Genomic DNA, 12016 nt, shown 5'->3' with positions numbered 1-12016 from the left:
AAATGCTAAATATCCCCCCCCCCCCAACAGATGTGCGCTGAATAATTCCAGAAATAGTTTTTTTTGTTGCTGTTGTTTTTTGTTTGTATTTTTGCTTTATTTTTTGTGCTCTCCTCACAGCTGGATGCTTTACTACTTTCTGCGCCCTGCGGTCACTTGTAATGCTGCCCTCAAGTGCGTCTAAATTTCGAGTGTGACGTTTCCATATTTAGAGTCTGAAACAAAATGAGCCATTAAAAGCAAAAACAAAACAAAAAAAACACACCCTGCGGTGAGATAGATATGATTACTTTCACGGTGCGAGTGCTTTTAGAGACTTTGTAGAGGACTGCGTCTAAGCGGGATATTCTCCCTCCTGCACTGACAGCAAAACAACACTTGGACTATCTCTTTAATATTTTTGTATTTTTAACTATCGCTGGCACTGTGTTTTCTCCCCCCACCTCCTTTTTCTTTCGCCACATGTGCGTACTCCATGTTGACTGTCACTAGCGGAATAAGACTTTGGGCTTTAATGCCAGTGCCCACCAACACCACCACAACAACAACATAAGCCGTGTGAGAATGACACTCATAACGCAGCATCGGAGACGGAAGCTGAGTCTGCGTGTCAGCATCAGGGACAGCGGCTCATCTCGCACCAAGGTAAACGCCGCTTCATGTGCAGGCTCGTCTGGGGCCACCTGTCCTAGTTCCGCACTCCGCACCCCCCCAGTTTATCCTCCCCACCAAAACCGTGCAGGGTACTTACGTGTAGTGCTGTGGGAAGAGGTGGGTCCCGGCTGTCGGCGTGGAGACGCATATGATAAGTACAGTTTGGATTGTCAAGAGGCAGAAGACACCGTACGACTGTGCGCAGATCGCCATTTTCCATTAAATATTCAAGAAACTGAGATAAATAAGAGAAGGACCGGAAGGACAGTCTCTCACAGCTGAGCTAAGAATAACCGAGCTCCGGAGAAAGTGTGTAGTGGGAGGTGATGGTTGGCGGAGGCTTCTGGACACTTCAGCCCGGCAGTGAAATCTCAATCAGAGACGCACACGAAGAATTGGCAGCTGAAGACACGGGAGATCAGGATCAGGAAGATGCTCTGCCGCGGCTGCCGATGTGCCTGGCTGCCTATTTGCGCACTCGCTTTCCTCCCTCCCTCTCCGTCGCCGCGCACATTTGCTCCTTTTCTCTCCCAACGTCTCCAATGTAACAACCATACACGGTGAAGCTGGTCGCTGTGCCGCTTCAATTTTCCCATTGTGACTTTCAAAATAAAACAATGTGACGCCTTTAGGCCAGTATCCAACAGAAAAGAGACCAGAAAACCTGCCAAAAGTGTTTTTTTAATCAGAAAATACCCGGATTTCAGCGGTCTTACATCATATGAGCATTTTTTGACCACATATTATGCGCTTTTTTCACCAACTTCGAAAATTAGCTGCTCTTTTAAAGAAAGCTCTCTGGCTAGATTTAAGCTTTAGAGTTGTAGGATTTTATTTTTGTAAGCCTGGTAGCCCAACTTCCTGTAATCGCCTCGTCCATCTGTGACACTTGACTCAGCTGTTGGCACTGGCGGCCCTTCCTCCATTCAAACAACCTACTTCTGTGCAACAGACGGGGGCGCGCATCAGGCCACCTCCTCCTCCTCCTCATGTCCAGTTCATACTCTTATGTTTTCACCAGACTCGAGATTATGATCAGAATCCAAGGTGTCATTTGGGGTAATTGGAAGCATAATACCAGAGGGCCATGTTATATTAACTAGCGTATAAACAGTCAGCAGCAGTGGCCTTGGGGCTGCTTCCCAAACTATATTTGTTCTACTCATTAAGACCTCTCGTCCAGTGGATGAACATTTAAATGGATGCAAGGAAAATTAGCCACCTAGATACCTAGCAATAGTGTTTCATGCTCTCACTGGCTATTTGGATCGAGGGGCTTTGAATTTACAGAAAGGCAGGGTCTGGCTCCTTGTTTCTCATAAATAGCAACCTCCCATTATCATAAGCTATTTAATAGGTCATATTTGAGTGGAGCAACTTTTCCTCTGGACATATAAGTCAGATAGCGTTCATTTTAAAGGTAAACAAGGAGGAGAGATGCACAGAAACCTCAGAGTAAATGTAATTCAGCATGAAGTTCCCCCCTGGAGAAGTGACTATCTCCTTCTATCAGCTGTGTGCGTGTGTGTGTGCTTGTGTCTTTGTATGTGTGCACACATGCACACCTGTACCTGCTTTTTTACCTTTTCCTGCACTGCTCTGTTCTCTGATCTTCCTGTTTCCATAACTGGAGGGCACATTTGCACCTAAACAAAACCCATATTTCAGGTACATTCATACAATATATAGTATAGTTTCTGACTTAAGGTGTGCCACTTCATATTTATTCTTATTACTGCGATCAAGCGACACTATAAAATCCCAGAGTTTAGGGATTAAGGTGCTCAGGGCTTCAGGTTTGGGTTTTTTTTCTGATTTTTCCAGTTGTCTGCCAGTCAAAAGCGCAGGCTTGGGACACTCGGTCCCCTTCGGCTGCTCCTGGGGGAGCCATGCATCTCTCAGCTCATTTGCTGGGCACAGAGAGACAGTCGTTCTTGTAGCTGTGTTGTCCTTGGCTCAGTCATTCGGCAGGGGACACGCAGGTGCTCTGCTACAGAAAGCCGCACAGCAGTCGGCAGGGTTGCTGCACAGCATTTCTGTCTCTTCCCTGACAGAGAAGACGGGGCTGTTTTGGTAGAAAGGACACACTGCGGGGCATGGACCTCAGCAGGAGGGGGAAAAACCCACCTGATGGCAGGGATGAAGAGCTACAGCAGCAGCAGTCCCCTGTTTATGTACATAGTTGTCACGGATCATTCAGTCAGAACAAACATCTGTTTCTCAGGAAATGAGGAAACAAATACACTTCTATAGTTCCCAGAGCTATAGTTTTTTTTAATCATATTGAGTATCTCCCTCTCATCCAAACAAATGTGTAGCAGAGAGGCAGGAAACAGTCATGTTTTGATACATTACTATTCCCCACGCTGGGAAAAATAACCTTAATGGATGGCTACTCTCACACATTAATTTACACCATTATACTCCCCATCGTCGCATTAATAATAACAGCAACCAGATACTGGTAGGTTGGCTGACTCACACTAAACGTTTGTGCTGACTCACTGACACCCCTGGTTCAATCCGTCCACTCAAACATACATTAGGCCAACGTATCTCAATTCACCTGACTCAAAGGGCCAGGACATGGAAAAATTAACTAATTTTAAATGAGCGAACAGTTTGTAGATTTCTCTCAATAAAAGAGCTGTCCAGAGCTGGACTTTTTTTTTAATCTATGCAAATAAAATAACAGTGTGTACACATACCTTTGGGGACCAAAATAACACTGGCAACCAATTTAAGTAACACTGCGTGTTGGCCGGGTCATATTCAACAATGTCACACCTTAAATGCAAATTTAATTTAATTCACCCGTACTTGCGGTGGTGTTCATGTGGGCAGAAGAGAGGAAGATAAAAGAGGTGATTGTCACCCTGGGGCCTTGGATCTCATTGACCACGCTGCAACGCTTATAGAGAATCCACTCTTTATTATAGCTGATCGATCAGGCCAGCTAAGGGATCTGCTCAGTGAAAACACACAGATCAATGGCCTCAAGCTTTGCTGAGCCTTCAGAGGGTGAGAAAAGTAAACAAGAGGCGGGGCTCCGCTACATAGGGTGTCTCTCATTGGCCGTGCGTCTAAAGTGATTGACCTGCCAATCTGTTATTGATCCTTGTGAGTGTTGCAAAAGGAGGCAGGATTCGTAGCTGTGTATTGGACTCCAGCTTCCTTTCTGAGGAGTGCTCTCCTAGACAGAGGCCAAGTAGGTTAGAGTAAAATTAATCACTCCTTGTTTCCCTGTCTGCAGGCCTCAGGGGAAGTCACCAGTAAAGGCACGCTCCACACATCCAGACAAGTACACACACACATACACACAGAGATGCACTGGTCTCTTATCTCACTTTTCCTCCACCTTATCCATCGTTCTCTCTCCCTTAACGTCCTCCTCCGTCTCTTTCTGTGGCCTCTGTGCTGACGTTCTGGTGGGCTGGACAGAAAATGTGAGGCTTCACCCTCTGTAAAACCGACGCTAGTCAGCATGCTGAATGCTAAGTTTTTATTTTTCTGATTAGACAATGACTGTGCATCACATTCAGTGCAGATGATAGAGTCAGTTGCCCTTGAGAGAGAGCCCCAAGGCTCTCAGAAAACTTCAATGATCCTCTCAAGTGTTTCCTGTAAAAACAGGAGCATGATATACTGTCACTCATTTGCCACATGCTCTCTTTGAGAGTATTTTTTTAACCATAGCAGAGAAAAGGCACAGTGCCCTTGTCCTCCACGGGGATGTACTGAAAAGATCAGCAAAGTGATTCCAGTAATCAAGGTTATTTTCCCTTTGTGTCTCTTTTACTTCACTCCCTGCTCACCTCACAGCTTATCCCCCTATTTAGTTTTATCCACTAAGAAGATCAGGAGAAAACCTCCAAACAAGACATTTATTTTACATAAATATTTATATAGCCCACCATGCCATATTATTTGCTTGGCTCTATAACACAGTGTTTTCCTACACGACCTAACCGCTTTGTGAAAAAATCAATAAGGGAAATCCCTGATTCAGGCCCCAGTGCTCTGTATACCTTACTGTAAAATACAAACATACCCAGAGACGATGGGCTGCAAAGCACTCTGGGACTTTCGTGCTCAAATGTCAGAGCGTTTCATCCTGATGATGATGACTCACTCCCCTCGTTCTTAGTCTGCATGAAAGAACAACAGCGCCAATTAATGACCCAACCTCAACACGTGCAACAGTACAGTAAACAAACCCTATATTAAATTCTACAGCAGGGCACACAAACAGCGCTGCGATATTACAAGTAGAGATGTATTTGCAAGAAATATGAGCATTTAAAAGCTACATTTTATTTGATCTCCCCCGGAGAATCTTTCCCTGCCTCACCCACATAGACAAGTGGTCGCATGTGAAAACAGAGCAAGACTCAGCACTCATTGACATGCTCTACTAGAGGCCTAATGGCCCCTGGGTAATGGCCTCTTTGGTCTTCAGGAAATCCTCCCTCATGCATACATCAAAGCTGGGATTGAGAAGGATAGAGAGTGGAAATAGAGGGGAGGAAAGAGACATCAGTGCCACACAGGGAGAGGAGATGAAGAAACACACGAAAGGAAGTGCTGTAGTTCTGGTTTATGACATTCATAGAAAGGTCAGTCCAGTATATTTTAGACTTGCGGTTCGTGTCAGCGTAGTACACCAGGGCTATAGCAGCACTGTTTGAAGACAGTTTGCCTTTGGTATTGACTGAATGTTTCTGCAGACTGCTCCGATTTGTATTCTTATTTAGCTATTTTTAGCTATCTTGATTTAGACCATAACCTTGTATGACTATTTACATATGCTATAATTAGCATTTGACATCTTTGGGTTCTATGTCTGAAGTAAAAAAAAACTTTTTACAGTCAAAATCAGCCTTATAGTCACTTCCAGTGGGCCACTGTAAGTCTGCTGCCCAAACAATTAGCCAAATACTAAAATAGTCAAAAGACAAAATTGAATTATTGTAACCATAAAATAATCAGATTTTTGAGCAAAACTGCTAAAAATTTTGCTGCTTGCAGCTTCTAAAAGTATAAGCATTTTATGCTATTTGTCATACGTTTCAATATACCAGATATTATTCTGATCTTTTACTGTCAGACAATACAAATCATACATCGGCTTTATTTAGAATTACACAATAGTCTGACTGATTCAGTATCATTCTGACAAAATAATTGATCGCTTTAAAAAGTGCCAAAAACCCCGTATTGATAGTGACAGTCATAAGTTGCAGTATATCATTTATGATCCAATATTAGATCTCCTTATCCTCAATCCACCATTATTCTCTTTTCTTTCAATCTCCATCACTCTTCAGTCTCCTTTTTAAAAACTCGTTTTACTGACATACAACATCCCAGAGTTGACAGCCAGCTGCTACAACACGAGACCTGTAGCCCGTCGTGGCACAACACCCCCTGCCCCTCCCTCTCACTGTCCATGAGCCATCTGCTTACACTGCATATTGCAGATCTGTCAATGCTGCCTAATTATAATGCACAGAAAAGTGCTCATCGTGACCCTGGCTGTGTTTGCAAAAGTTTTGCCTTGTTCCATATGGTACGAACACAGAAGGCACCTGTCTGTATGCGGCTACGTACCCATCTAAATGTGGTCTCTATCCTGTGCGTTCATATAGCAGAGCAGTGTCAGCTCACATTCAGAGAAAGCTCTGACTTCTACATGTCCTACATTGTGAAGTGGAGCATGTGATTTTTGCCTCTTCGCAACAATTTTCAACTCATCTCCCAGTTCTGTCTTCTGGTGAAACTCAGAAACCCTCCCTTCAAATGCTTCTAAAGTTTAATCTATTTTAAAAATCAGATGAAATGTGTTGAATTTATGTTAAAAAAAAAAAACTCAAGCAGGAACCACTACAATCTGCTCTACGGTGGGATGCCCACATCATGGGCCTTCAATATGTTTGCAGTGACTGAAGTGCTAGGTGTTGCCATACAGAGCACATTAAACAGTGTCAGTACTAAAGAGGCAAAACTAACAGGCCTGTGGTGCCTTTGGTGGTTTGATAAGGCAAGCGGGTGGTCCTGTCTGAACGTGGTCTACCCCTCTTCTCTTGTCACTGTGGAGTGAGAAGTGCATAGTCGCTTGCCCGCCCTGCCGTCACATTAAAGCGCATCTTAATTGGCATTAAAACTGATGATAAGAGCTTAATGAAGGAATTAATAGATAACACACATTCTGGAGCTTATTCGCCATAGTCACACTGACAGACACAAACACACACAGCTGTACTCAAACGGGCAGATTTTACAACCCAAGACAGAGCGAGTGAGGATTCATGGGGAAATAGGTGGCCTGCAGCGAGAGGCAGGACCAAGACTGAAAGCCTGTAATACATCACATCACCATGCATGACAACAGCTAACCTTCACAGGTTTTACAGCTGGAGCATTGGTTTGAATGGAAAAGCATGTGCTGCAATCACTCTAGGCTTTTAAGGGGATTCATGGCATGCTTGTTAGTCGGGTCAGAACTGTTTTGGTTATTCACCTATTAACAGATATGCATCTATTAGAAGTGCAATTTAAACTGATTAATACAACATACAACAGCATTTCATAGACAGAGCAGGTCTGCAGTGCCCAGTATACCAAAATACGCAACTAAAGCACATGCAAAGCACAATAATTACATCGATGAATCTATTATCTGCAGATAACTTACTTGTTGTTAGTTCTACTGAATGGTTTAGGTTAACCTATAAGTGGCTTACTTTCACATTCATGCAAACCCGCAATACACAGTAATTTCAATTAGTTTCTACATGAACATGCAGATTTTGCAGTTTTCACCTCGTTACAGGTCAACTTACCTTTTAAAAATGTTTCAAATGAAACTTAATTCTGAGTGAATACCAACGTCTGGGGCTTAAAAGTGAAACCAAAAGCTGCAGTTCCCCAAATGGCCTCTTGAGGCTGGCTCCAATCCCTTGGAGTAGTCTCCATCCAGCGCTGAAAAATGAAATCAACACAAGAGGTCAGGGGTGGCGAATTAATCCCAAGGGGCCATATAAGACACTGAAACTGTTATGGAAGGCTACACTAATAAGAGGAACTCAGTTCTGCGTAAAATTAATTTTATTTCTTTATAAACTGGTACTGGTTAGAGTACCAGTATATAGTAATACTGGTTCGTACAAGTGCATAAAAGTTAGACTCAATATCTGAGTTAGAAATGCAAAGAACAGCAGATATGTGATTATGACTGAGGAAGGATCTGTATTTTGATTTGGTGAACTTCATCAATGAGAAAGTTTGTTCACACATGAAGGTCGATCCAAGGAGAACCAACATCTTCATTGCAAGCAACTAAGTGAGTAATAATGTTGCTCTCCAGTTAGTTTGAAAGAATCTGTCATTTTCCTGTGTAAGCCTTCACCAGGCTGTACATTTAATTTAGTTTATTCCTCAGTGGTAGCCTATGTCACCATTTTCAGTCTAAAGAACCTCCAAAATTGCAACAACCTACCTGCAATTCACTGCTAACTGTTTTAGTTACAACATCAACAATATAGTTAATTTTTGGCACTGACTTATACAACACCTCCTGGTGTATCCATTTCAGTTCTAAATTTATGTCAGTCCCTTATCTTGCATCTGTTTCAACAATCCCAAATTTTTCCCTGTCAGAGTTGGACAGCCATTGGTTGTAACATCTGCCAGTTTGTTCCATTTCAGTCCCAGCTTATCCAAGCATGCACTTACCTCCGTGAACAAATCACTCCATGCCTAGTCCCTTTTATTGAACGCTTTGCTGCCAGCTCCTCCATAATCTCAAACACTTTCATTATCCCACGTACGAAGATGAGTAACTGGGCTGTATTGCAGAGATCACAGTCCTCATCCAAAGCCAAAGAGAAAATGTCAAGATTGTCTGCTTTGTTTTTCAGCTGAAGCTCCATATTTCCCGCGGTGTCCTCCATTCGTCTTGTTACGGGTTGCCTGGAGAGGTGCACTTTCTCAAATGCTTCTTTGTCTTTTTCTCAGGGCATATTAGCGTGACAGACCCTCCACCCTCCACCAAACACTCTTTGATAAACACCCCATTAGACTAACTGTTTTTTGTGATTTTGTGAGAAATCACAAAGCTGGTCTTGACTGCTCCATCCCTTGAAAAAAAAAAGGTTCAAATGTACATGATCTGCATCAGTCAGATTCCTGTATTTCTCTGCATGTTTGGTCTCATACTGATGATTCAAATTGTAATCCTTAAAAACATCGGCTTTCCAGAAACTGAGCACACACGTTTACCTCTGACTTCAGTAAATCAATACTTAGAAGTAAATGTCTTGTTAAAAACTCAACATTCCCCATTTTCTTTTTTTTTTTGATGTGACCTAATATCTTCTAGGGATGACAAACGAACTTTCTCATAAATGCATTTCAAGTGAACCTGCATCCTTGAACACAAACCCACATGTGTAGATTTTAATTTGAAAACAAAAAAACCAGAAGTTCCATTCGAAATAAAAGCTGCAAAGTCATATTGTGATTTCACACAAATCACACAAAATAGAAAGCCATTTGGGGAGTAAACTTCATGGTATACTTATTTGCATTTGAATCCTAATTTCCCATGGACACTGGGCTGGTCAGGGACAACCAAAGGTCCCAGAACATTCTCATTCCCAATGCGTAACATACCGACGATTTATCATGTCCCGAGGCGTCTCATAGTAACGTGAAAGGTACCCTTCTGCATCCTTATGAGATGCACCACATTTGCATTCGAATCCAATAGAATGCCGCTTGTGGCAGTAAGACATGCTCCAGCCATCAGTTCCGGCCCAAACCTTAACCATAACCTTTACCCTGTCAGATAGTGTTTTCCAAAGCGATTCATGATCAGAATATAAAACATATTTACATGTATAGATTCATTCCAAGCGGCTCTCAAGCCTCCGAAAGTGTAACATACTGACAATTTGTCACATAGTGTCGGTATGTTACGTGCGGGATGAGAATGTGTTTGAAGGTCCAGATGTACCCAAGTCTCATTTGTAGCTGACTTCAAAAAGGAGTCAATCCCTATGTTAAAAAGACCAGTATTATAGCGTTAATGGTGTCTTTACAGCCTGGTACAAAGATAGTTTCCCCCCCTTGTAACAACTCTGTGTTGTGATTCCTCCACCTCCATGATTGAGTTAGAGGTGTGGCCTGCCAATTGACAAATATCCTGACAAAGATTGCTGTGGCTGGAGTCTGCTAGTCTGCTACTACTTTGAATCAATAACCTAGAGTGCTTAACAGTTTGCGTGCTCTTGGCGCATTTTGGATGGCTTATTGCTTATATAAGTTTGTAACCAAGCTAACTAGCTTTATAAGGTCACTGTTGGCTTCAAAATACCAAAATTAACACTCAAGTCCACAGCTAGCGAATGATGCCACAATATGTTCTTCTTTTATATAGTTATTGGTCCGTCCTCACAGAGTTACTGTTGAAATACCCAACAAGATGTTGCTTTTTTCTCTATTGCTAATTTGCCCTTTCGTGACATCTACAGGTATAAATCTTTTGATGACTCATGGATTTGTATTAATACTTTTCTATTTGGGACGTGACCACTTTGAATGATAGGTGGATACGATACTCACAGAGTCTGCTAGGTGACTAATTCGACCGCTCTATCATGATTGTGGTGTTGGTGCCTTCAGGAGCATTTAATGCAATTATCAGACAAATAATATGACTTGCGTGTGGTTAATGGGTTGCACATAGCCCCTGTGGTTAATTGCACCAACAGCCAATTCAAGAAGTCTGTGCTCAGTTTTTCAATGCATGCAATTCTTGAATTACATATAATTATTATATGTGAACACTATCATAATAGCCAACAAACCAATGGGCGACATCAAAGCGTCATCCACCTTTTATATAAAGTAGATGCTTATCTTGGACTTGGACTTGATTTAATTGTATTTAAATCATTTATGACATAATTGATTTAGAAATTAGGTAGTTGAAGTAGAAAAATGCTATTTTCCTTTCCTAACAGTAAATAAAGCACAAATATGCGTATTACATTTACAGTAATACAAAACATAAAAGGCAGCAGAAACTCAAGCCAGTGAATGTATGTTTGTGCTGACTGATTAACTGATAATGGAAATTCTGTTAATTAATTTTCCAACTAAATTTTGAAGTTCTAATGTTAACAGCACTCTGCTGCTGGAGAACAATCCTATCTGAGAAAATCCTTGAACAGTTCACGCTTAATTAATCAGCAAGCTTCTCCCTAGAAGTAAGGGCTATCGACCTAGAAGTGGCTTATGCTTCTATGAATTTTACCATAATTCCTGCTCCAATAGTGCATGCTGCATTTCCTTTATTCATTGCTTTCCGTCGTCCAGAAGGCACCTATTGCCCTCAGCAAAACACAACACAGAAATTCAAAACACTACTAGAGCAAATAGGCAAACCCTTCTGTATTTGCTGAAACTGCTTCTGAGTACCTGACAGATCTAGAAGTTTAACTCTCCCCTCATTAGAGCTAATGGATTGCTGATATGCTCACTTTTTTATTTGGACCCTGGCTTAGAAAACTGCTGCATAAATCTTTATCATTACCAGCGTTATTACTGCATCTCTTCCAGCATGTAGGGATAATCAGCATCACACCAATGTTTTCTAAATTCAATAATATGAAATGAAAATTGGGGCGCATTAATATATTTGCACAAATGATTGTTATTTTTGCTCAGATGCGCAGGTGTATATTTGTTTGTGTGAGTATGTGTATCCCTCCTCCTGAGCCTCAGATTTGGGCTATTTTCCCAGAAATGTGTTAGACAGACAGAGGGAGGCAGATGCATTCCTGTCCTCCCAGAGGAGACTGCGACACATGTGGAGAGTGGCTAGGCTGGTCATATTAAACACACCATGTGCACCCTGCATGTGACCGTGCGTGTGCATGTGTGTGTGTATAAATGTGTGTGGCCTAAAAACAAGCATGGAGTGAGACATCTAGTGGCAACTGCACAGTACTTCAGCAATATTCCAGTGTGACTTGTATTTTTCACAAAAAGAGAAGCAAAAACTGCATTTGTGTGTGCTTTTATGGCAGGAAAAAGTCACTATAATTAGTGTTTACTCTGTGTTACAGTATGCTATGTGTGTTTATCAGATTGTGGATATTGCTCCAATGATAGCATCTTTCCTGCTGTCATAACAATAGAGTCTGCAGCTGATGGTAATGTATCATCTGTCAAGCTATCAGTGCTGGGACATAGTCCATTGGTCCCACAAGGCTGCAGACATGATTCAGCACAGTTTTTAAGGCGGGTGTCTCATTTCATTCTTGGAGTTTTTTTCTGCACTGCCGTGTTGTTGTCT

General features: G+C 42.0%; 1 protein-coding gene across 3 annotated transcripts in view; it reads right to left on the bottom strand.

Annotated features, from left to right (window-relative positions):
• The window catches only part of cacna2d2a (calcium channel, voltage-dependent, alpha 2/delta subunit 2a), a 178272-nt gene extending 177074 nt beyond the window's left edge, over positions 1-1198 (bottom strand). For all 3 annotated transcript variants that reach the window (XM_084928802.1, XM_084928803.1, XM_084928804.1), the window contains exon 1: positions 752-1198. In XM_084928802.1, the coding sequence (XP_084784928.1) occupies positions 752-867 (116 nt within the window). In that variant the 5' untranslated portion in view covers positions 868-1198. The remainder of the gene's footprint in view (positions 1-751) is intronic.
• Between the last annotated feature and the right edge of the window lie 10818 nt (positions 1199-12016).

This window comes from Perissodus microlepis, chromosome 5, assembly GCF_051167445.1.
Source record: "Perissodus microlepis isolate ML-2025 ecotype Zambia chromosome 5, ASM5116744v1, whole genome shotgun sequence".
Lineage (NCBI taxonomy): Eukaryota > Metazoa > Chordata > Actinopteri > Cichliformes > Cichlidae > Perissodus > Perissodus microlepis.
The sequence above is the reverse complement of the archived record's forward strand: the minus strand, read 5'-3'. Positions and strand labels throughout refer to the sequence as shown.